The sequence below is a fragment of the Eublepharis macularius genome, chromosome 3 (assembly GCF_028583425.1).
Source record: "Eublepharis macularius isolate TG4126 chromosome 3, MPM_Emac_v1.0, whole genome shotgun sequence".
Taxonomy (NCBI): Eukaryota; Metazoa; Chordata; class Lepidosauria; order Squamata; family Eublepharidae; genus Eublepharis; species Eublepharis macularius.
Genome location: NC_072792.1, coordinates 142546523 through 142570513, shown reverse-complemented (window position 1 = coordinate 142570513; position 23991 = coordinate 142546523). Strand labels below are relative to the sequence as shown.

Genomic DNA, 23991 nt, shown 5'->3' with positions numbered 1-23991 from the left:
ATCAGCCTAAAGCATCTCTGACAAGTATTCATCCAGCCTGTTCTTGAAAACTGCCAGTGAAGGGGAGCTCACCACCTCCCTAGGCAGCTGATTCCACTTTTGAACTACTTTGACCGTTTAATTATTTATGCTTTGTTTCAGCATTATTTCAGCTTTATATCAAATTTTATATTTGCATACCCTGTTAAATTGTTTATTGATTGTCTCAGCTGTTGACTGTGTTGTGCAATCCAACTTGAGTCTCAGTGAGAAAGGTAGACCATAAGTAACATAAATAAGTATCATTAATTAATACATCTGTTCTAGTTAATGATATGTGGGTAAGTCCATCTCCCAAGCGACCTAACCCTATTCCATCTTTCTCCCTTCTACCTGCTGCTTCTCTCCTACCCAGCACGTGTTCCTGATTAGCAAGCCTTTGCTGTCTCAGACAGAGTACAAGAGATCTGACCTTCATCTCTGAGATGCATATCCAATGCTTCTTTCACTGACTAGATTTAACACTGAAGTGAAATGGCGTTGGATGCCAGAAGATTTTGGTGAATGGAAGGAGGTGATATTCACTAATCGCCCTTAATTCCAGAACTCTGACTCCCCCTAGAAAATGTTCCCAGGATACCCCCTGTCCTCTAGGAGCAACATTTTGGGAGGCATTTTGGGCTGCAGATCATGATGAAGTGGTGTGATCCACAGATGGCAATCAATTCATGGAAGTTAACGGTGGATACAAACCACAGACTTTAAACAATATTATCCCTGGTGCAACATGTTCACCATTTTATTTTATTCACCAGTGGATTCTGCAAACACTCACAAATTGGGAGGTTTTTCTCATTCTTATCGCATACTTCCCTATACAACTGCGTTTTAAAAAACGATAGAATTTCCAACATTGAGAACTCTACAAATGGATGATTTGCAAAGATGAATTAGAATAACTGCACACTCTTTAACACTTCCAAGAAAGGAGAACAAGGGGCCCGGATCCAAGGGTTGTGTGTGGCATCCTGCACATGCGTTGTGTCATGTTCTCCTCCCCTACTTCAGCCTCCTGTGCCCTGTGATGGATGAGGAAAACTTCTGAAGTGGTATTTAGTGTTGTTTGAAGGGCTACAGTCAGAGGAAAATCAGTTTTCCCTGCACACAAAGAAACATTTTGGACATGGGTCTCTCTGATTTGAACCACTGAGCACTTATAAAGAAACAATGAACTATGTAATGTAGAAGTCAGTTAACAAAGCAATGCAAGATGAACGGTGCTATTTAACACCAGTTTACTGAAGTGTCTTCATGATGTGAAAAAAAGGCCAGGGATTTACTGAAAACCACTTTATGACTGATAAATGCAATGATCATTTCACAAAAGAATGTTAAGTAGTACCATATATTTAAACAGATTAGAAAGCTTTCCAGACAAACAGTATATCTATGCAAGTCCATTCTAAGGCAAATACCACAGAATTCTCAGGTTAGACTGAAGTGTGAATCTTTTCCAGAATCAAATCTCCAATGTTTCATTGAAGGTTTTTTTTTAATTGGGGGTGGTATCAGGGCAGATGAGTTTTGCAGTGTCTTCTTAGGGTAAAATTCTTTATGAGCATCTTAAAACAGCTTTGCAATGGGACAAAAGAGAGAGAAGTATGGCAAGTTTTTTTTTTTAAATAACGAATTCTGTATTAAAATCTATAAGCAGAAAATGCAGATGCGAAAGAGAGAGAGAGCTGTGTTAGTCTGTTTCAGCAAAAATAAAAAGGAGTCTTGTGGCTCCTTCAAGACTTATTGTGATTTATTGTGGCTGAAGCTTTCATGGCCCAGAGCCGAGGATGATTGAAGAAAGAAAGAGAGCAGAGCAGGGGCAGAACAAAGAAGATACAAGGTGGTGGCAAAGCTGCTTATTCATATCTTGATGGAGTGTAAGTGGCAGGCATTTTATTAGGCTGGGGGGAAATCTGGGGCTTTATTGTTGTTTGAAGTTTTAATTATGTATAGTAAGCTGCCTTGAACCACTGCAAAAGGTGGAATATAAATGTTTTCATAAATAAATACAAAAAATAACTTCATGCTTATGCATCAGGCAAATCTCTGGAGTTAGATCCCTAATATTTATGAGAAAACTTTATCTACTCAAATTCTGAATAGAAAAAAGGATAAAGCACAGAAAAGTCTTTATCAAACACATGCAAACAGCCCTCTGCATACAGATTTTATCACTCCAGAATCTACCCAAGATCATGCCTGAAAAAAGACAGGGAAAATGTTTGGAGCTGTGGTAAGCCAGCTATGGTAATATTATATAAACACGAGGACTACAGGAAGTGCTTAATACTAAAAGCTGTTACTGACAGCCTTACATTTTCCCTTTTTGTTTCATGTCTTTTGGAATTCATTTGAGCCCATAAAGAGAGGCACCCAGTAAAATGGCTTGGAAGAAGTTTAAATGTGCCTGGTTTAAGACCAGCTGATGCTGAACAGGTTGTGATTTAGTCAGCTTGCTATCAGTTATTCTTGTACAAGTTTGGAGACTTCAATTTTTTTAAAAAACCTTGCAAGATGAAATTTTTAAAAAGATAGTAATCCTATCCAAAGCTAACCACACACTGGATTGTATCCTTGCTTGATTAATTTGTATGCTGGTCTTAGGACCATAATAAATGAAACGAATAAGCACAAGTGAAAACCACACACTGGTGTTGAAAGTGGCAGACAGAGCACAGAGTGGTGCTAGAAACATTCAGCAATTCCAGAATGGTAGGGATGAGAATGTAATTAAGTTTTTTAAAAAATAGAGTTTATCAAAGACAACAGAACCTAGGCAATCCAGAAAAGCCCGACAGCATTACATGATGTAGTTCTTATTGCAGTTGTATGATGTAAGATGTTTAGGGAATACTTTGGTGCCAAAACCTATGGCATATCTATTTAAATAACATACACTGCTGAGTGACTGAAGTCAGACCATTGGTTCCTAGACTCGGTTTCAGGCAGTGCCGCTGTCTCCCCACAGCCCCATCCTACACTCTGTTGTGGCAGTGGAGCACAAGAGGGTACACAGCTCCAAGCAATAGTATCAGAGGGAGTTCATGCCTTTGCTTCCTTGGGTAAGCCAACCTGCCTCCTTCTGTATAAAATAATTACACACGAGAAAAGGATCCAGCACTAAATTCCAAAACCAAAAAGCCTCCACTTAGCCGGTGGAAATGTGAGTTTGGTGGATGAGAGGCATCCAGTCCCGGAAGCTCCGTCTAAAAGAGTCCGAGTTTCACAGAGCCTTCTCTGCATAGCTTGATCAGTCCCATCTCCAGAAGGTCAATGGATTCTTTTCTTATCTGAAGAAACCAGATATCAAATGCAGAGCATTAAAATTATTGTAAGGATTATATGCATGCATCTATTTTATGTTGTCTCTTTCTCTCTCACACACACATACACACACGATAAAAATAAATCCATAGCGCTGTAATGGTTGCATTTATCCCACTTTTAATTTTTACAAAATTATTAACATCTGTTGATAAGACTCATTTTAAATCAGTGTTGTATGTAGTTTCTTGCCCACTGAAATATCTCCTGGGTCACTTGTCAAATCCACTGCTCAAGTCAACCCTGAGGTAATTTGGATGCAAAGTTCCTCATGCCCTGAACCATCGTCTGGAATGGCCTAAGCATTTGCCCTTCCCCTACATTACTCTCCTTATGCTCATTCTGGTCCGGGGACAAACTATGAATTGTGCAATTCACCATTCACCAGGTTCAGAAGTAAAAGAATGGTTTGAATACCATGGAAATCCTGTTCACACAAAATGCCACAAGGGGGCACCTTCTAGCCTCAATGACTGAAAGTGGAAACTGGTTGTTTGCAAAGTCTGACTTTCTGGACGTATTTCACCTTGCAACACAGTTAAGACTGAAAACTCAGAAAGCCAAATTTGGGGTTTCCAAATGCAAGGTGAAACAAGGTGGAAAGAAAAAAAAGATTGTAGAATGCAACACAGTTATTGCAGAAGGGGCTGTGTGTATTTTTCTGCCAGATATTTCAACCTAACTGGCTGCTGACCACAGTGTATCATGGATTGCCATGATAATATAAAGCTTGACAATTGTAACATTTTAACACACAGCAGTGGGCTATACTTCCAAGTAGGAATAACATGAATGCAGGAAAACATGATTGATCTTTTTCCTGTAAGGCAAGGAGTATAAATTCAACTGCCAAATCAGATGATTTGCCAGATTATGGAATCATTTCTTTTAAGAAAACCAAGATGATTATAAGCATTAATTTGATACTTTCTCCTAGGGAGGCCAGGGTGAACAAGAAAGGTCTGAAAACAGACATTGGCTTGACATTTTCTAGAACAAACTTTATTCATTTTAGATATTTAAAAATAACACTTGGCTCCATAACTTTTTATAGACATGCAGATTTTGAACAAAGCAAAATAGTTTATTTGGGGTACTATTTTATCTGACTTGGAAGAAGGGCCCATAGAAAATAAAGAGATACTTAAATTTAGATCCCATCATGGAAGGCAAAAAGAAAACTTATGAAAAGAAGGCTGTTTCGCGCACTACAGTATGTTTTACAGGGGCAGCCTGGGAAGTTTAAATTCCCTAGGAAGAAACTGAACTGATCAGCTGCTGTGGTGGTGCACCACAGTCAGCAGTGCTGAGGGTGGGCATTGGCTCACCCATTACTTACAGCAGCAGTGCGGGAGAAGGCAACTGGCACGCTGACCCTAAGCACTGCTGTTGAAGGTCCTCCTGAGCCCCAGCGGTTCCTGCAGCCCTGGTGGACCTGCTGAGGGTTGGATCTCCATGTTTCTGGCTACTGGGGTCCCTCTGGAGCCACAGCCTACTAGGAAAGTAGCCAGTAAGTTCAGTGGTCAGTCCAGCCCTGTGCTTTTAGGCGCTGGCTTAAGACATTACCTGTAAGCAAAATGAATGTGATGCATTTTTTTTAAACCAGAGAATGGTGATTGGCTGCAGCTCCTGATGAGTGCGGCAAACTCAGGTTTGCCCCTTCCTAATGTGTGAAAGGGCCATGATTCAGTTCATAAGATAAATCCTTAAAAAATGCAGTAATTCAGTCCTGAAATGGAGAACTGAAATGGTGATGTGTATTTCTGTAAGAAGTCTAGCATATTTCCAAATTAGAGAACGTAAGATATCCATCTTAATAGCAGAAACTACTGACTGTGCTGGTACCCAAGAGGCCAACCATGTACAAAAAAGTACTATTTTAAAAGATTGTTTCTTTGTACCTCAGGGATATCAACTAATCTTCTTAGCTTCTGATCCCTCCAGTTCCAGTCTAAGATGACGTACTTCAAGCATGACAGACTAAGGCAGTCTGGGAAGAAAGCAGCAGAGATTCAGTGGTAAATGACATAATCAGTTTTGAGTTAAAGATATTTCTGTTTTAGCTATTAGCAGGTTTTATTATTACTGTTTTTTGTGATATGAAAGTTGTATCTGTTTTAAGGAACTTTGTGAGCTATTTTGAACACGCTACATGGAGAGAACACAATACAAGTATTGTAAATAAACATGGAAAGCTTTTATATTCTTGATTAGCTGGTTTTTGTGCAGATTTAGGCCTGTACTTATTCATTGGCTACCAAAAGGAGTTTGGGGCTAACTTCTCACTGTAAACTTACTCGTCTTTAACAGCTGAACACAAAAGCGCCAGTCACAGCCTGGCTGGTCCTTAGTATTGTGCCAGCAAATAATTTCCAAAACTTTCACTTTATAAAAATGCAAAAATTGTATTTCTATTGTGCTAGCAACAATATAGCACTGACCCTTTCTTAATCATAGTTCAGAGGTTTGCAGAGCTGCATGATCCAGCCACACAGTACATTTGCTCCTTGGAGCAAGTACCTCCCTTAAATGGAGTTAAGGAATATATTGACACCATCAACAAGTTAAGGCTAACCAGAATTTCAATTAAGGTTTCTTAAATCCAAATCTGTTTAGCACATAATCCACACACCAAGGTCTTAACCATAATTATTGGGAGGTGGGGTGGTATTCAGTCCAGGTAGTCAGGCACTACATGGATAGAGAGAGGGCATTCTGGCTGACCTCTAATCTCTAAGATTGAGAATGAGTGGAACAGTAGATGAGTACTCCGTCTGTGGCTCGTGAAGACCCTCATTTGCAATTACCATCACCCAAAAGAGCCACATGAATACAGCATCCCTTACATGCCATACCACCAAACACACACATACACATCTAATATTATGTAACTATTAATACTAAATATATAACTATCGCTTTTTAAATTGCCCTATGTATGTAGGGTTGATACTCCTCCTGCTGCTGAACACTTGTGTATATGGAGCCCTTGTGTATATGGAGTGTGGGGAAGAGTTTTCCTCTCTGCCACATTCTGGCCAGTTTACTCCTTCCCCAGGTGGCTGCTGTTATGGCACAGCTCAGGGAGGTTCACAGTTTACTTATCCTCCAGATCCTCTAGGCAAGGGTCTTGCCCACTTTCAGGGGTGGGTTGGCCATTACAGCCACTGTGACTTATCCTGGTTGGCCTGCTTCCTCCACCTGTGCCAGGCCGGCCTGCACTGGAACAGTGCCACCTGATCCAAATGAGCCCTCCATAGGGCTGGCCAGCTCTTCACCCTTCCCTCCACCTGGGAAGAACTGGGGGTCTTTCCCATGGAAATTCTTTCTTCCCAGTCTGCCCCTGCCCACCTTTCTGAAAGAGGGGGCAGGCACCACGTTGCAGATCAGTGCTCAGAAGAGCCACAAATGCCATGTCAAAGAGCCGCATGGGGCTCCCAAGTCATTAAGTACTACTGCAATAATTTATAATAATCTGAACCTGTGAGCCCCAAAGAAACTGTCATTTTTACTGCTGGGCTTTCCTGGACTTTCAGCATACTTGAGCAGAAAAGAAAAGACTGGCATACGGGGTTTAAAAAATTAAATTAGCCTCTTCATTTTTTATTTCAAGGGATCAAAAGCCACAATCCTTCATTTGTCCCCTAGACCTGTTGTTGTATTTATTAATCCTCTTAAGGTGCAAAATGCTCAGAAATATTATGTGATGGGGCTAATGCATCAACCTTTCAAACAAACTGAATTGTCTTCACACTGCTGATAGACAGGATGCTTTAAAATACTTTGATATTCCTCTGTACTGTCAAGAAGTGGGGAAGCAGTAACGGAAGAATGAAGGATGAAGTCCAATGGCATTCTATGTATTTATTTATAACCTCCAATACTTTAAAATCACACTATTTTATTTGTATTTCAGCATGGGAGACTGATATATACTGTCTGTGATGCCTGACAGAGTTGCTCCTCAGTTATTACTTCTAGACACGCTGTCCTTTTCTACCTTGCTCTATGAGTGCTTTTATCCTTCCAGGTGTCCCAATACCCACATGGATGACACCTTTCTCCAGCATCTTCGCCTGTTCTTGGATCTGTTTCATGAAAACAGAGAAAAGCATGCATCAAGGAGGGAGAAAATACTCTGCCTTTCTGATTCCTTTTCAAATATTTAATACAGTATTAAATGTTAGAAGAAAATTCCAAAGGGGTATTCGGCATTACTACATCTACAAACAAGGGTGTAAGTGGAAATATTTCAAGTGGGAAAAGGAAAGTAACAACTCTAACAGTGTTTCTTTTTACTATGCCATTGAATGGTTCCACGTTTATCAGTATTCACTATTGTATTTGTTTTTCAACTGGCAACTGAAAAGCCCAAATCGTTCAGCTGAACTGAGTAAAACATATCCTCGTAAAGTTAAAACTCAGCTGAGTATGCACTAATTTGTCCAAGGCTGAGTACAGAGGAAACAGGCTGTGTGTGATAACATTTTGCCAAGCTTTTATCCAGGTGCTTTCGTAGCAAAGTACTGTACAATCTTCACTTGGCCGGCACATGGAATCATAGTTTATAACTCAGTGGTTTGCCAGAGGTCAAAGGGAGCAATCGTGGCACTCCATTTAAAAGGCTCTCAAGGTAGCAGGATTGGGAAGGATCGCTATTTGAGACTCCAGAGCTGTTGCCAGTCAAAGTGGACAATATAAACTAAATGGGCCAACTGGTCTGATTCTCTATGGCATCTTCTGTCCATATGTGGACACCTGTTTTCCTGATCAATACTGGTTTTAATGCTGGTACCTAAAACATCTGACCAGAATTCACAATGGGACTAATATATTTTTTGCCTCTTACTAGTACATGGGCTTGGAGGTGGAAGGGGTAAGGGTACAGCTGGCATGGTGGAAGCATTCAGTGGTGGAAGGTGGAAGCATTCAGTGGTACAGCTGGCATGGTTAAATGAAAATTGTATTTGTAGTAGGATACAAAGAGATTTGTCTTGCTGTTCAGTGGCTGGAGGAAGCAAAGAAATTACAAAGGATATGCATATAGTCAAAGGCATAGCTGTTGGTTATTTCTCTAAAATATCAAGGCAGCAGGTTGTCTTTGTAGGTCCTGTGATGGAAAAAATGATGGAATAATAATTTTAAAAAAAAAATCTGGGTGGAGCTCTTGGGAGACCCACTTTGAAGAACTACTTGCGACCTAGTATTACAGAACACTCTCATTACCACTCCCTAATGGTAGAGCCAGTGTGGTGTAGTGGTTAGATTATCCAACTAGATCTGGGAGAAACAGGTTCAAATCCCTACTCTGCCATGGAAGTTCGCTGGGTGACCTCAGGCCAGTCATACTCCCAGCCTAACCTACGTCAAAGGCTTATGGATAAAATGTTGGAGAATGAAGAAATGCTTAACATGCCGCCTGGCTCACTTATGAACCATTTTGACCCAGTTACAATGATGGATATTGACAGATCCTGGCATCTGCAAAGGCCACTACTTGTGCCTTGGATCACTGCCGATCTTGGCTTGTAAAAACCACATAAATGAGCCATTAATGTCTATTATAAATCAGTCATTCACTCAAGGCACCTTCCCTCAACCAGCTGAAGTGGCAGTTGTCAGCTCACTCCTTAAAAAACCATCCCTAGACAAAAATGATGTGGTCAATTATTATCCAATCTCTAATCAGCCTGTTCTAGGAAAAGTGACTGAGAGAAGAGTAGCAGACCAACTACAGGTCTTCTTGGATAACTCAGGTGCTCTGGATCATTTTTAGTTTGGCTTCAAGCCAGGCTATGGATGGAGACAGTTCTGGTGGTCAGAATGCAGACAAAAGCCATGCTTCTTTGTTGCTCCTCCTGGATCCATCTGTAGCCTTTGATACAGTAGACCATGTCAACGTGTTGAGGCATTTGGAGGTAGCAGAAGGTATCAAAGGACCTGACTTGGACTGGTTTAATTGTTCTTCATGGAATGGGTGCAAAGAGTTGCTGTTGGAGACCAGCTTTCTTCAGTGTGGGGATTATCTTGAGGGGTTCCACGCAGCACAGTTTTATCCCCCATGCTATTCAACTGCTATTTAAATCATTTGTAGTTTCGGAATTGGGGCCGTTTCCACACACGTTGAATAATGCACTTTCAATGCACTTTAGTTATCCTTTAGAAGTGGATTTTTTGTTCCACACATGGAAAATCAGTTACAAATGTTCACTAAAGCGTATTGAAAGTGGATTATCCAATGTGTATGGAATCAGCCTGGATGTCATCAACATGTGGATGACATCCAGCTCTATATCTCATTATCCAAATCACCAAGTGAAGCAGTAGAGGTCTTAGGTTATTGCCTGACAGCTGTTGTTAAATGGCTGAAAGCAAACAAACTGAAATTAAACCCAGATGAGGCAGAAGTCATGCTGGTAGGGAAGGCAGAGATTTTGAAGGACACTGTGTTCCCAACTTTCACTGGGGTTCAACTGACCCTAGTAGACTCATTTAAGCGTGCAGGGGTTATACTGGATACATTACTGCAGCTACTAAAAAGGCTTTCTTCCAACTCAACCTAGCATAGATGGCCACCTATTTTGACATAGCCAATCTAACCATCTAGATCCACTCCACAGTAATGTCAAGACTAGATTACTGGAATCCACATGACATAGGCCTCCCCTCAAAGTCAACTCTGAGTCTCCAGTTGGTGCAGAATTCTTCCGTTTGGTTTATTACTGAGAACTAGGCAGAACATGCGTATTACTCCCATTCTGTAGCTGCTCCACTGGCACCTATCAGTTACTGGGCTCAGCTTTTCATGGCCTTGGTCCCTCATAACAGGAACACCTATTTCCGTATACTCTGCTATGGCAGCTTTGTTCATCTGGACACGTCACCCTACAAATCAGCAACTTTTTGTTGTGGCTCCCACCTTAGGCAATGGCCTACCTGATGAGGTTAGGAAGGCTCCTATTCTACTAGTTTTCTGCAAATATGCAAAACTGAATTATCCAGGAATGCTTTTTTACACTGGTAGAAGGGCTGTACTATAAGGAAATGGTTCAGAGAGTTGTTTTGGTTAAGGGACAGGGACTGTGGACTATACTACTGAGTAGCTTCTATGTCATTTAATATGCCATGTCTAATTGCTTATGCTTTGTTTCCAACATTATTTCATCACATTTCTGGGTGCATTCAAACTTCTATTGCATTGTTCCTGTTTGTTTGAGCCAATGATCATATTGAATCACACTGTGTAAGCCACCTTGAGTCTCAGTGAGAAAGGTGGACTATAAATAACATAAACAAACAAGCAAGTAATAAATATTAAACAGTTTGGGGACAGCCAAAGGCCAGGGTACAAGTGTTTAAAAATAAGCTTCACCTTTACCTTTATGTGCTTTGCAAACAATTTCATAACTTTGCCATCCCCTTTGAATGCTGTTATTGACCTAGAACAGATTGCACATTCAAATAATTAGCATAATATATGGCCAAAAAAATGAACTGAAACAAAGGCAAGTTTATTCAGCTGTGAGTGGGTAGTAAAGTTCCTTTACAGCACAGCAATATCCTTCAACCTTTTTTTCACCTGAAACCCACCTTTAACCTTCCACAAGACACATTTCAAATTGTTTGCTGCCTACACCTCCATTAAGTAGACAGAGTTCCTGTAGTATTCAAGAGCTGTGAAAAATACAGAATTTCAGCAAGTGCAGAACCTGCAAAGGTAAACCCCATTTGATGAAAATTATTTTTTTGCACAACTATGGGCTTTTCTGCACACTCCACTTATTCCTGAATTTCTTAGCAGTTGATCCCCAAGCACTGGAATAGGTTTGGGTACGCTTCTTCTGCATGTCTTTCCTTTGCATTTTTACAGTTGTGGAGTAAGTTTATTTTGTTCTGCATATACCTTAAATAATTAAGATTTTCAAGAGAGGGTGCTGTCGTCATTGGTGATGTCACAGCACACACACCCTTTTAATTTTTTGCACATTCTTATATTGGATAGATTGCTATAAGGAATTTTTTTAAAAGACTGAAAATGCACACATGGGGAAGTCTTCGCACGGGGCTCTGCCATCCGTATCCAAACAGGAAAGCCCTGTCCAGGCTGACCTGGAACCAGTGGGCTGAGGCCAGCATTGGTGGGGCAAACAGACAACTGCTGAGAAAGAGCCTGAAGCAGCTGCAGCAATGTGCGTCTCAAACCAAGCTGCTTTTTCTGGCACTCTAAGTGGCTACTCCCCCTCTCCCCTGCATCACCAGGGCTTTTGCTATTTTTTTTAAACGTCAATTTCATATTGCTATATCAACCTACCTGTTGCAATTAAAGGTAGAGTAAGTTCTCTGAATTCCCAGCTTTCATTTAAAAAGTAAGTCTCTAGCCCCTTTCCTTGAAGAAATATAAGAAAAAAGGCGTATCTCCGCATTGGAAAGGGCCAGAGACTAACTTTTTTAAAAAGGAAAGACAACCTGCTTCACCTTTTACTACAACAGTAAGTTGATATAGCAACATGAAATAGATGATTAAAAAACAGATCAAAACAAAACCAGCAGCAGAGGAAATAAAGGCAGGGGGAGGAGCGGTTTGATGACGGTGAACATCCAGTCATAGAAAAGTGAGTTGGAGGTGGGTGGGAATGAGTGGGACAAACAAAATCAAGAGAAGTATTATGCCCGAGAAAAAAAAATGACTAAAAAAGATCAGGGTAAAAGTGATCTTAAAAGAAGTGGGGAAAAACAGGGGAAAACAAAATAAACAAAAAAAAAACCTCCCAAAGTGAAAACTAAAGGCAAAAAAACGCATGTGAAAATCAGAGGATAAATCAAACCGTATGGAGCCAGGACCGACAGAAAAAGCTTTTGAAGAAAATCCTTATTACAACAAGGACCTCCGTCCTGCTTTGCATTTGATCACTCCTACTCTTAAAAATAAAGGAAACAGCAAGAGTGCCATTGAGGCAACACACCGGATACCTTGCAGAACCCAACCTAATAGAACATGCCACAAGTTCTGCATCTATTTTCCATTGTAAAGTGCTGTTATCTGAATAATCCAAGACAGCAGTGCAGACAGAGCAAGGGTTTTTGCATTTGTCGCTCAGTCTCAGACTAGGCTAGCAGAAGATGGTGCCCTGCCTTGACCTTTGATCTTAGAGTTTCAGAAAATCCTCCAAAATGGTGTCAGGTTTGATGACCTACTTGATGAGTTCTAGACAACGGAGGGCAGAACTGCTAATTATCAGCATCACCACGGACTTCTTCTCCTTGTGGTTTTTACGGAGCTTCACCCATTTGGGGCAGACTGCAATAAGAAGTGCGAAGATGCAGCAAGAGCAGATACTTAAACATATAGCAAGACCAAATGACATAAATCATGAAGGAATGCAGCCTGTGCAAAATGGCCACTAAGACCTTTCTCTAAAACCAGAATTGTGAATCAATGTCCTTTGCGACCAAAGCCTCCCCTGTTCCTTCTGTGAATCCTTCTTCATCTTCTTTCTCTTGCATGCTCTCCCTATTGGCCCAGCTTGGGGTAGGGAGGGGAGGAATTAGGGTTGCAAGCCTCCAAGTAGGGCCTGGAGATCTCCAGGAATGACAACTCATCTTCAGACTACAGAAATCTGTTCCCTGGAGAATATGACAGCTTAAGGCTGTAAGGCATTATATCCTGCTGAAATCCCTCTGATCTCCAAACTCCATCCCTAAATTTCCAGAAATTTTCTAACCTTGAGTTGGCAACCCCAGGAGGAATGTATTGCTGCACTATGAATCTGCCAGTCTCTCTTTCCAGATTTAATGTTTCAAAAAGAAGGAGTGGGGAAAAGGCTTAAGAAAGGTCACCTGTATGGAAGCATAACATTCTCAGTTTGTTACATGCAAGGAGGTGGGCACAAGCTGTATAACTGGGTAGAGTGATTATGACAAGCAGTGTTAACGAACAAAGAACCAACAATCATAGGGCTGTTTTATTGTGACTTTTATAGTAAGCCAGTAAATGTTTACCAGTAAGTATATTAGTATGTCTACCTCCAGGAGCAAACAGCAAGTTGTGTGTGTGTGTGTGTGTGTGTGTGTGTGTGTGTGTGTGTGTGTGTGTGTGTGTGAGAGAGAGAGAGAGAGAGAGAGAGAGAGAGAGAGAGAGAGAGAGATTTGCCCTGGGAAAATGGTGCAGAAGAGGGAGTTAATCCAAATCAACTGCTATTCACTCTTTCAAAGAGAAATTAGAAATCTAATCACAGCTTTATCCAGTTGGTCCCTTCCTTTCTCCTTATTTTTTACTTTTGTGGCACCATGGACAGAAAGTGGGAGAGTTCACCAGACTGCTTCAGTGAGAAAAGAACATTCATAGACTAGCAGCTTCTCAATGGGATAATTCATTGAGAACAAAGTGCTTAAAAAGCAAGGTTATGTTCCTAAAACAAGAGTTTGATTTTCTATTGTAAAATGTCAAGTGCTCAGCAACAAAGTTAAAAACACTTTTTCAAGAAGGTAGAATATCAAATACTTTTTAAAAAGAGTATCTATAAAAATACTGATTTTACTACTTCAAGAAAGGAAGGAGTATTCAGATTACAAATACGTGATTGCCTTTTGAACAACAGGTTACTTACTTTCTTTCAGGTAGGAAGAAAAACTGTGGGTGAGGTCATTGGGAGGGAGGAAACAGGCATCTGAAACCACAAGAGAGAGGGGAGTATTGTTGCTGGATGCTAAAACTAATACCTTAAAGCTTCCAGGAATGTATACTTGCTGAAAGCCAGACAAAATGCTCTTTGGGAAGACAGAATTTCACAAGTACTCATAGGCAACAGTATGAAGCTTTAAAAAAGATTAACCAAATGATGGGAACTTTTAGCTCAATGTCAATTTCCTTCCAGAATTATCTCATTGTACAACCTCTTCCTTACTTATCCTTAACCACAGAAGTGTGTAATCAGCTTGAAAGGTTACAGAATGTTTGCTACTCCCCCCTTTAAAGTTTGAATCAATCCCACAAACTGTACACATTGACTTGATATGGACCCCTCCTCTTAAAAATTCAGTTTCCCTGCTTTGACTGAGCAGCTCCAAGTAGCATGTTAATATTTGTGGTTTTGAAAGTCTGTTTGTGCCACCCTGACATGCAGGTATAATTTTGTCTTTTTAGCCCAGTCCAGGAACTTGATGGGGAAAAGCAAGAGCCCTTTCCCTTTTTGTTGGAAATGGCACTAGAGACTGTATAATATTAGAAAAGATATAACGAATTTATTTAACAGGTAGGGATTGAGTAAGTGTAGTCAGGGGACAGAAATGCGGAGGTAAAATTTTGCTGGTATTACAGAATACATTTCATGTATCAGGCAAAACAGAATCCTTGAAGCTTATTTTAATATATTCTTGGTTCTTAACCGTGAGAAATATTTTACTTAGCAATTTAGGTACAGCAACTATGTTTCTTCAGGATGTTTCCTATGATAGTTCAAGTTTTCTGGCATTAGTCACTTTCTTTGTGCACCTTTCTATCCCCTGAGTAGTCTAAAACTGTTTTCCCTTTACAACAGACCCGGGGTCCTCCTCAGAGCCAAATTCCCTTCAAAACTGGATCAGAATTAAACTTTTTCTCCTCAGAAGATATAACTCCTCTTCTTTTTGGCTTGAAAAGTAGTCTCAACCCACTACTCAATCACTCTCACTAAAACAAACTCCCAGTTCTCTGGTATCTGTGTAAAGCATACTTTAGCTTGTGCTGACGCTTACTTTGAATTTTTAGATAGAATTCTTCCTCAGGACAGTGAAGGCAAAGTAATCTTCTCCCTTTACTCTAGAGGTGAACCTGTCTCTGACTCCAAATCCTGTCAGAAAACCCATGGACTTGTTCTAACTGACCACTCAGAGAAGAGGGAGCAGCCCGTTACTCAAGCTCTTCATTCTAGGGAATAGTTAACCTTTCCCCTCCCAGCTCTCTGATTTTGCTGCATTTGGAAACCTGTTGTTAAGTGCTGTCCATCACAACCCCAGATTAGCCTAGAATTGCATATGTGTGTTTCCAGCAGTTCAGTGACAGAGAGAGATGCATATTTTTTTACAATTGTGCTTCTGTAGAAATTCTTCCAAAATTCACAATGGTCACATAGGCCTAAGAACACAATTAGACCTCCCCCAAAACTTCTGTATGTTTGGGTTATAAACACAGGTTTGTTGTGCCCTCGTGCTCTATTCCTTCCACTGGTGCAATTGAAAGTTTCCCGGTTTGGGAAGCCTTTAATCAAGTTTCAATTTCCCATAACTTTCAAATGCAGATGGGACATTTTTTCCTGCCCAAAGCAAGGAATCAAAGCCTCAGTTTAACTCCATGTAAGTGTAAACTGGTCTTAACAGCAAGGAAATGTTTCCAAATCCTGAGCAAATTAGGACCCAGAATTTCACTCCTTTTGTAAGGAAATACATTTTTAAGTTAAGTGTTTTGTTAGAAATAGGTATTGGAAAAAGTTCTTCCTGAAAATAAATTTTTGACACATCCCTTTATTACCTGGTAGCTTTAATTCTTCTAATTCAATCATGGAACGTTTAGCACCAAAGTGTTCATTAAGCAGTTTTTTTACATCTTCGGGGGTTCCAGGCTTTGGAGCTGACTTTGCAAGAATATCAGAAATTTTCTTCTAGATAAGAAAATGCATATTCATCACAGCATTTAATTCTCAGTAATCTTGCTAATTAAACGCATTATATATTTCCCATTTATTCTTGGTCAAACTCATATGAACAGTTTTCAAACATCAGTTAAAACAGAAAGGAATGGCCCTCCCACTTAATAAATGCAAGGTATTGATTTTTTCCAATTGGCAAAGGTGTCAGACAAGGATATATATTATCTACTGATCTGTTCCATCCATATGTAGAATATAGCATAAGGAAAACTGGATTAATTTAGATAAAAGTAGAGTGAAAATTGGTGGAAGGAGTATTAACATTTTGAGATATACAGATGACACCATATTATTGGCAGAAAATTGTGAAAACGTGAAACCTCCTACTGATAAAAGAGAACGTGCCAAAGAAGGATTACAGCTGAACATGAAACAGACAAAACTAATGATTACTGAGGAATTACACAATTTTAAAGTTGACAATGAAGAATCTGAAATTGTTCAAGATCTTCTATTCCTTGGCTCAATCATCAACTAAAAGGGAGGTTGCAACCAAGAAATCAGAAGGAGATTGAGACTTGGAAGGGCAGCTTTGAAAAATCCTTCAGCAGAAGGATGTGTTGCTGGAACCAAGATCAAGATAATCCACACTATGTATTCCCTATTACTACTCATGGAAGTGAAAGTAGGACAGTGAAGAAAGCTTACAGGAAGAAAATGGATTATTTTAAATGTGGGGTTGGAGGAGAGTTTTAAGGATACTATGGGCTGCCAAAAAAAATAAGTGGGTTCTAAATCAAATCAAGCCTGAATTCTTCCTAGAAGCTAAAATGATAAAACTGAGGCCATTGTACTTTGGTCACATCATGAGAAGACAAGACTCACTAGAAAAATCAACAAAGCTAAGAAAAGTTGAAGGCTGTAGGAAAAGGGGAAGATCCAACATGAGACGGAGTTTACTCAGTAAAGTAAACCATGTCCTCCAGTTTGCAAGATCTGAGTAAGACTGTTAAGGATAGGCTGTTTTGGAAGTCACTAATTAATAGGGCCACCATAAATTGGAGGCAATTTGATGGTACATAATACACACAGGCACACACACACTGAACCGGACTATAGCAGCATCCATACTCGTGTTTTACAACATGGCCAGTAGTTTGAACAGACTAAACTCTTCCTTCTCTGTAAAGACTGTCATTCTTAGAGTGATAATTCATAAAGTAAACACAACATCCACAGATAAGTGTTTAATAAATATCAATGCAACTAACTTTACTTAAAGCATTGGGAAGGGAGAACTGTTATTTCATAGGGCTATTACATCATTCACTGAGTCACTCAATTCCTTCAGGAAAATAATGATTCTCTTGAGGGTGATGGTGATATTAACAAGAAATTCCACAACAGTAAGAACAAGGACACCTGAACACACTCCCTTCCTTCAAAGGGAACTGTTGGGAAAATGTTCTTCACACAGGAAGTTTTATTATTTTGCTTCTAATTCATTCCAGATGCTAAAGACCAAAAGACTTTTAAAAAGTGTGAGCAAGACGAGGAGGGAAAGAAAAGTTTGTTGGTACTATAAATTACTATAATATCCTTGCCACATTGATTTCCTCACAGCTTGTCCGTGTCAGAACGATATTCTTGTAGAGTTCTAGAGCAACAAGTTCTTGGGGAAAACACGAGGAGGGAAGATTGATGTCAGATTCAGATGTGACTGTTTCCAACATGGATATCCTTTAATTGCAAGAAAACTATGTGCAGACCTCTATACACACTTTCACATATGACAAACATGCCCATGTTTTTAATTACATGCACATGAGGTGAGAAGATAAAACATTTATATATGCAGCACAGCAGATATGCACGTGTCATCCATGATCACGTACATACAATCCACATACTCCTTCCTATGTAGAATCTATATCCAAATAAAAACGTAATAAAATAAAGCACCCAGAGCAAAGAATTGCTCTCCCTCAGTTTGCTGCTCATTGTAAAAAAATTGTTATAAGGATGCAGAACTATATTTGGACCTACTATTACAGGGTCCACATTGAAAACAGGTTTCTCAGTGTGTTGCCTATGGGCATCATGGAGGCCACCGGCACCTTTTCTGGTGCCCACCAAGTGTTTTAAGACTTTGAGTGGGGCCTGGTGGGGCTTTTGTCCAGCAAGGGTTCTGACTGGCCATTGGAAAGCTGATTGGTTTTGCAGATTTTAAAAGGTTGTTTCAGCAGTAGCTGCCACTACAGCGCAAGAATCTTCACTGTGTTGTTCTGTTTGTTCATTTTAAAAGGTGTCTTTTTAAAAAGAACTTTTGCCTGATATGCTGAAGAGTTACTATTAGAGTTATGCATAACCTCACTTCCTGACTTTTTGTAGTTGGTTCCACCTCCTGCAGCAGCCATTTTGTAGTTGCACCCTCTGTCAGAATCCCAAAAGTACCGAACAGACGTGAAAGGGTTGCGGACTCTGTAATACAATATCTCCAGTTCTTGTAAACAGCCTCATTACATAAATCTATATTGTATATTTCAATCAATCACTATGGGCCAATGCTTCCAGTGCTATGGGGTTTTAATGACTGATTTGTCTTTTTGATCAAGCTACTTCTTGCTTTACCAAAGATTAAGAAGGCTGACAAATTGAACAAGAACTCCACAGGTATTTGCATGTCAAAATAGGGAGCAAAAGTGTCAATTAGGTCCAACAACAAGCAACACTGCCTACAAAAAAAAAACCCAGCAGTGTAATTATAGAATGTGCAAGGGTTATTTTCTATGCAAGATCCCTCTAACGATTCACTATTGAAATGGAGACTATTTTATTTGGGAATACCACATACATGGAACAAGCTCTTGAGCAACTTATAATTCTTCCCACACTAATTTTTGTGAGAAATGTAGCACAGGTCTGTACAGCTTGAGGCTTCCCGGTGCTTAATCACCTCACTTTTCTAGATGCTCAGGCAGGCAGCCAAAAAAAGAGAGGGGACTGATAAGAGTTTTTCATAGGCTGCTTGGTTTGGTGGTGGTTTACAAGATGTGAGCATCTGATATAGCATTTTCTGAAGTGAACATTCTTTGAATTCATTGTACTTTTCAGTCAAATCAACAACACACTTTGATCAGGGCTGGCATGCCCATGGAGGCCAGGTAGGCGGTGGCCTTGGGTGCGAGGGCGCTGGAGGAGCGCCGGAGGGAGTGTCGGGGGCGGAGGTGCGTGCAGCGAAGCTGGCATGACTGGAGTGTTGTTACTGCTGCCGCCAGGCAGCCAGCCCCGTGCTGCTGCCACCGCCACACGCCCCAGCCGGGTGCAGCCTCCGTGCGCCACCCCAGCAGTGGCTCACAGCTTTTGCGCCCAGCTGGGGCGCGTGGCGGCGGCGGCGGCACGGAGCTGGCTGGCTGGCTGCAGCAGCAGCTGCAGCCAGCCACGGCAGCTCCGCTGCACACTCCTCCGCCCCCACACGCCCCAGCTGGTCGCAGAAGCCACGCGCCGCTGCTGGGGCGGCGCGTGGAGCAGCCTCCGTGCACTGCCCCAGCAGCGGCTTGGGGCTTCTGCGCCCAGCTGGGGCGCGTGGCAGCAGCGGTGGCATGGGGCTGGCTGGCTACAGCTACTGCTGCAGCCAGCCACGCCAGCTCTGCTGTGCGCTCCTCCACCCCCACACGCCCCAGCCGGGTGCAGAAGCTGTGAGCAGCTGCTTGGGCGGCGTGCGGAGCACGGAGAAGCTCCTGCACGCCGCCCCATCCATCTTGTGCTGCGTGATGACGTGACGTCATCACGCAGTCAGAGGTGTGCATGCGCGCAGCGCGCGTGCTTGTGGCCATGGGCCAAAACTCTGCCGCCGGCCCTGACTTTGATGAAGACTTCAAAAGTTCAACATAACCTGGTTGCCCATAAGGTGTTAATGATTAAAAGAGATGCACTGTATGTAGCAAGGCATTTTCATTGTTACTTGTAAAAATACTCGTCAGGAGTCCTCTTAGGATAGGTTTGGGGCACCTATTGTTCATGTAAGCTGAAGGAGAATCTGCACTATGACAACTATCTATGAGCTGAAAGTACCATCAGTGGAACAGGTAAGTTAATGCCTCTGGGTACAAAGGCAATATACAGACCTCAGAGAAGCATGTAAATATCCTTATGTGGGACTGCACTTGTACTGGGATAACTAGATGTGGATAAAGTGAAGGGTTTGGGTGGGTGGGTGGGTTGTGTGCTGTTAAGTTGCAGACAACTTAGGGTAACCCCATAGGGATTTAAGTGAAGAAATATTCTGAGGGAGTTTGCCACTTCCTACCTCTGCATAGCAATCCTAGCCTTCCTTGGTGGTCTCCCATCCAAATACTGACCAGGGCCAACCCCAGTTAGCTTCTGAGATCTGACAAGATCAGGCTACCTGGACCATCTAGGTCACGGCTGAAGGTGCCACCCTACAAATGGGTAAGATCAGCAACTGCCCATATATTTTCTTTGGTGATTCCTGCCTGTCTGAGGAGAACAGGAAGGCTCCCACGTGTCTATTGTTCTGCAGAATGTGCAAAGCAGAAATGTTCAGGAGGGCATTTTTATGGAAGAATTAGAACTGTAGCAGAAAGGAAATGTCCAGGAGGGCACCATTATAATGGAATAGGACTGTTGTTGTCTACTGCAGTGATTATTCTATGTATTATCCTGCTTTTACTGTATTGTCTTCTCCCTTTGTAATTCCACTTACTACACTGCCTTCAGCAATTCATTGTTCACGTTGTCTTCTAATTCTATAATCCTCATCTGTTGCATTGTTCATTGCATGCTTTATGTTCTATGAGTACATTGTTTTTGTTTTGTAATTCACCTCGAGTCTCAGCAAGAAAGGCGGGTTATAACAAAGTATAAATAAACAAACCAAGGCAAACTTCTCTCTTCCTATCCTACTCTTCATTTTTCTTTATATTCTGGTACTGAATTCTTGAACAATATTTGACTCCAGTGTATTAGTTGAGCAGAATGAAAAGTTCCTTTCCATGGATGGATGGAAGGAAGTAAAGTATCTCTTTTCTAAAACCATCTTCAGTGGCTTAAACATAACATGTCACCTAATTGGGGGGAGGGGCCCACCATTAAAGTTTAAAAAGTTATCTATGTTGTCCTAAAATGGTTTATAAGAGCATCTTATAAAGCCTCTGAAAAAATAATTGCACTGAAAAGTCAATTAGGAATTAGTACCTTTCTTCTCCTCTTTGGCTTCTCTTCACCTTCTTTTTTAACTTTAAATTGCTCTTCTTCTGTACCAGGAACACATTCTCCATGCTGGGGAAAAATAGTATTTGGATTGAGTTACATCACCATTAAAGAATACTTCAGAACATACCCTAGATGGTGTAGAAATTAGGTATATGTTTTGGCTAGCCAGATCGGCCAGAAAATGAAAGGATAAACTATGCACAGATTTCAGATTATGCTTTTATCTGCTCAAAGCACTGTGGATCTGGAGGAAATGGGAAGCATACTGTGGCTGGAGATAAGCAGGAACTCCTTACAGAAACGTGGCTGATTAAAAACGACAAACAAACAGTTGTTGGGCTCCAATAACATGATAAACAAACATTAAACTACAAATCCATTCAGATGTGTTGTTACCATCTGGCTAAGTGAAAGTTTTAAACAAGAAGGAATTAATGCAATTTGGTATTAACTGCAGAGGCTATTGAATTAACAGGAAACATGGTCTCCACCACTCAGAAACTATTTCTTCTCAGTTTATACGAATGTCTTTAGGCTGAATGCAAACATTTTTCTCTGCAAAATTTCCCACCGTTTTGGTTTCTGTTGAGCTGCATCGAAAGGAACAAAGCTACAACTGATTTTCATGTCCTATTAACTTAAACAGTTTTTGGCTGTTTTCTACATTTTGCCTAATTTCTGGGCCAAGGAAGCTTAATTGAGATCCACAATGTAATGAAACAATTAGTAGAAATACCATCATTTTAATGACCAACATCTCGTAGATAACAAAATCTGAATTCTCTGTAACTGATTTTTCTATTTGCAGTTTATCGTTATTGAAAGAAAAAAGTTTTGAATTGTTTCCTCTTGTTTATGCTATTTCTGTTCTCAAAAATTTGGAATAAACTCAAGCTCAGCTCCCTAGTGCTAATGGATCTCTGAAATGATCGTCTACAGAGAATATAAACACAGGAATCTGGGCAGACAGCTGCATAAAAATCTTTGAGCATTTCAACAGCCAAGAAATTTTAGCTAACCAAACACATTGGGTTGGATTGTTTTCCCCATGGCCATTTTAATATATTTATGGCTTATCTATGCTGACCAAAGACTCCATAAAAGAAAACTTGGGACAACTATTTTAAAAAGTATAAAAGTGTGTAAAATCTGCGCTCAGAAAGAAGTAGGGCATTTAACAAGGAGAAGAATGGAAATAAACATATGGCTAGAGATATGGAAAGCTTATCTCACACAGCAAGGAGGAGGCGGCTCAGTGGATAAGACATGGAATAAAGATTCACTTTCTAATACTAGTTGCTGGTAGATTATGCGCTGCGTAATCTAAAAGCTGCATGGCAAGAGCGCAACAGGACCACATCTTCAAGGACCAAAGAGAGGCAAAGACCAGCAAAAGAAGAGCCAGAGACACCATGACATCATCAGTCTCACAAAGGGGAAGACTGGGCCCTGCAGGGGCGGAGTCCTACTCTCCGTTATCAGCAGAGCTCTCCTGCTCAGCCAGTCCTTGTCTGCAAGTGTTTGGCTAACCTTGGGTGAATGAGGATTGTGGATGAGTTTAGCTTAGAATGCACAAATGTTTTCAATAAAGCTTTATTTCATTCAAAGGATCCTTGCCTGGGATTCTCTGTCTGTTCACTGCTGGAGGAGCTCACAGACCCAGCGCCCTTCCTTGGGCTCTGATCAGCCCTGGGATAAGGAGCCAAGAGGCTGCAGGTGCAATTTTGTACCTTACAACTATTTGAAATTAACACAAAAGACACTGGTGCCGGAGAATGGACCTGACATGGGCAAGTGGCCTGGAGAAGAAGCAAAGAGTACGGAAAAGCAGGTTGTGGCAGCACCAGCAGTAGCAAACAGTGGATTTTTCCTTAAAGGAAAACAGAGAATGATCTGAAGTCAAAATGGTCCAGATGGAACATACATTTCAAGCACTTGTAAATTTCCATAGACTTGGTGTGGGGTGTGTGTGTGTGCTCCTGTAATTATCCAGTTGAAACTGAACAATGTACTACTTTTCCTGATCCTGCTAATTTCACATTTTGTCTTCCATATGGTCTTGCTGGTACTACCTAAAATCCCACTCTTTTTTGTGGATGCAAAGTACATTGAAACAGATGAGATACCCCCAAAATCCTTTGCTAGGAAGCAATCTGGCATTTAGGAATTATTTCCTAATACAAACATCTGATAAAAGTTTTACATCTCTAAGAGCCTGTGTATGCGGCGCAACATGACATGAACATAGCTCTAATTCAAGCTGTCATTATGATATGAGAGGGGCCGAGGTTCAGTGGTAGAGCATGTGCTTTGCACGCAGAGGTCCATGGGTTCAATCCCTGGCATCCCCAGGGAGGAATGACTGGGAGAGAGAGAGAGCGATACAACAAACGCTCCCAGATCTGTAATGAAGAAGTATCTGATATCTGCTTCCCATGTGGCATTTTAGAGTCATTGCAAAATAGCATACCAAAGGTTTATGCGTCAAAGATTTAGATGTATCTAGCATGTCCATGCCTTCCCCATTTTTAGTCACAGGTTATGACATCCAGAAACATCCCGCTGATGGTCTCACTGGTTAAAATACTGCTTTCCTGTTGAGGCTGCCAGTGCAAAGTGGGCCCCCCATGCTGTACTGGTAGCACAGAAATCAGTTTGAGCATATGATATACAACAGTCTCATTTTCAGGACCACGTCTGTCATCATGCTCAGGCAGGCACAGCTCCGATACAGGAAGGGGGTCTGAAGCTGTTGTAGGGGCTGGGGAAGCTA

At 41.1% G+C, this 23991-nt stretch overlaps 1 protein-coding gene across 2 annotated transcripts in view; it reads right to left on the bottom strand.

The window, feature by feature from the left end:
• Window positions 1–761: 761 nt before the first annotated feature.
• Window positions 762–23991, bottom strand: part of CMSS1 (cms1 ribosomal small subunit homolog) — a 270320-nt gene continuing 247090 nt past the window's right edge. For both annotated transcript variants that reach the window (XM_054973300.1, XM_054973301.1), the window contains 8 exons: window positions 21201–21284; window positions 15866–15995; window positions 13968–14027; window positions 12556–12658; window positions 10739–10799; window positions 7361–7448; window positions 5262–5350; window positions 762–3326 (listed from right to left, as the gene is read on the bottom strand). In XM_054973300.1, the coding sequence (XP_054829275.1) occupies window positions 3243–3326; window positions 5262–5350; window positions 7361–7448; window positions 10739–10799; window positions 12556–12658; window positions 13968–14027; window positions 15866–15995; window positions 21201–21284 (699 nt within the window). In that variant the 3' untranslated portion in view covers window positions 762–3242. The remainder of the gene's footprint in view (window positions 3327–5261; window positions 5351–7360; window positions 7449–10738; window positions 10800–12555; window positions 12659–13967; window positions 14028–15865; window positions 15996–21200; window positions 21285–23991) is intronic.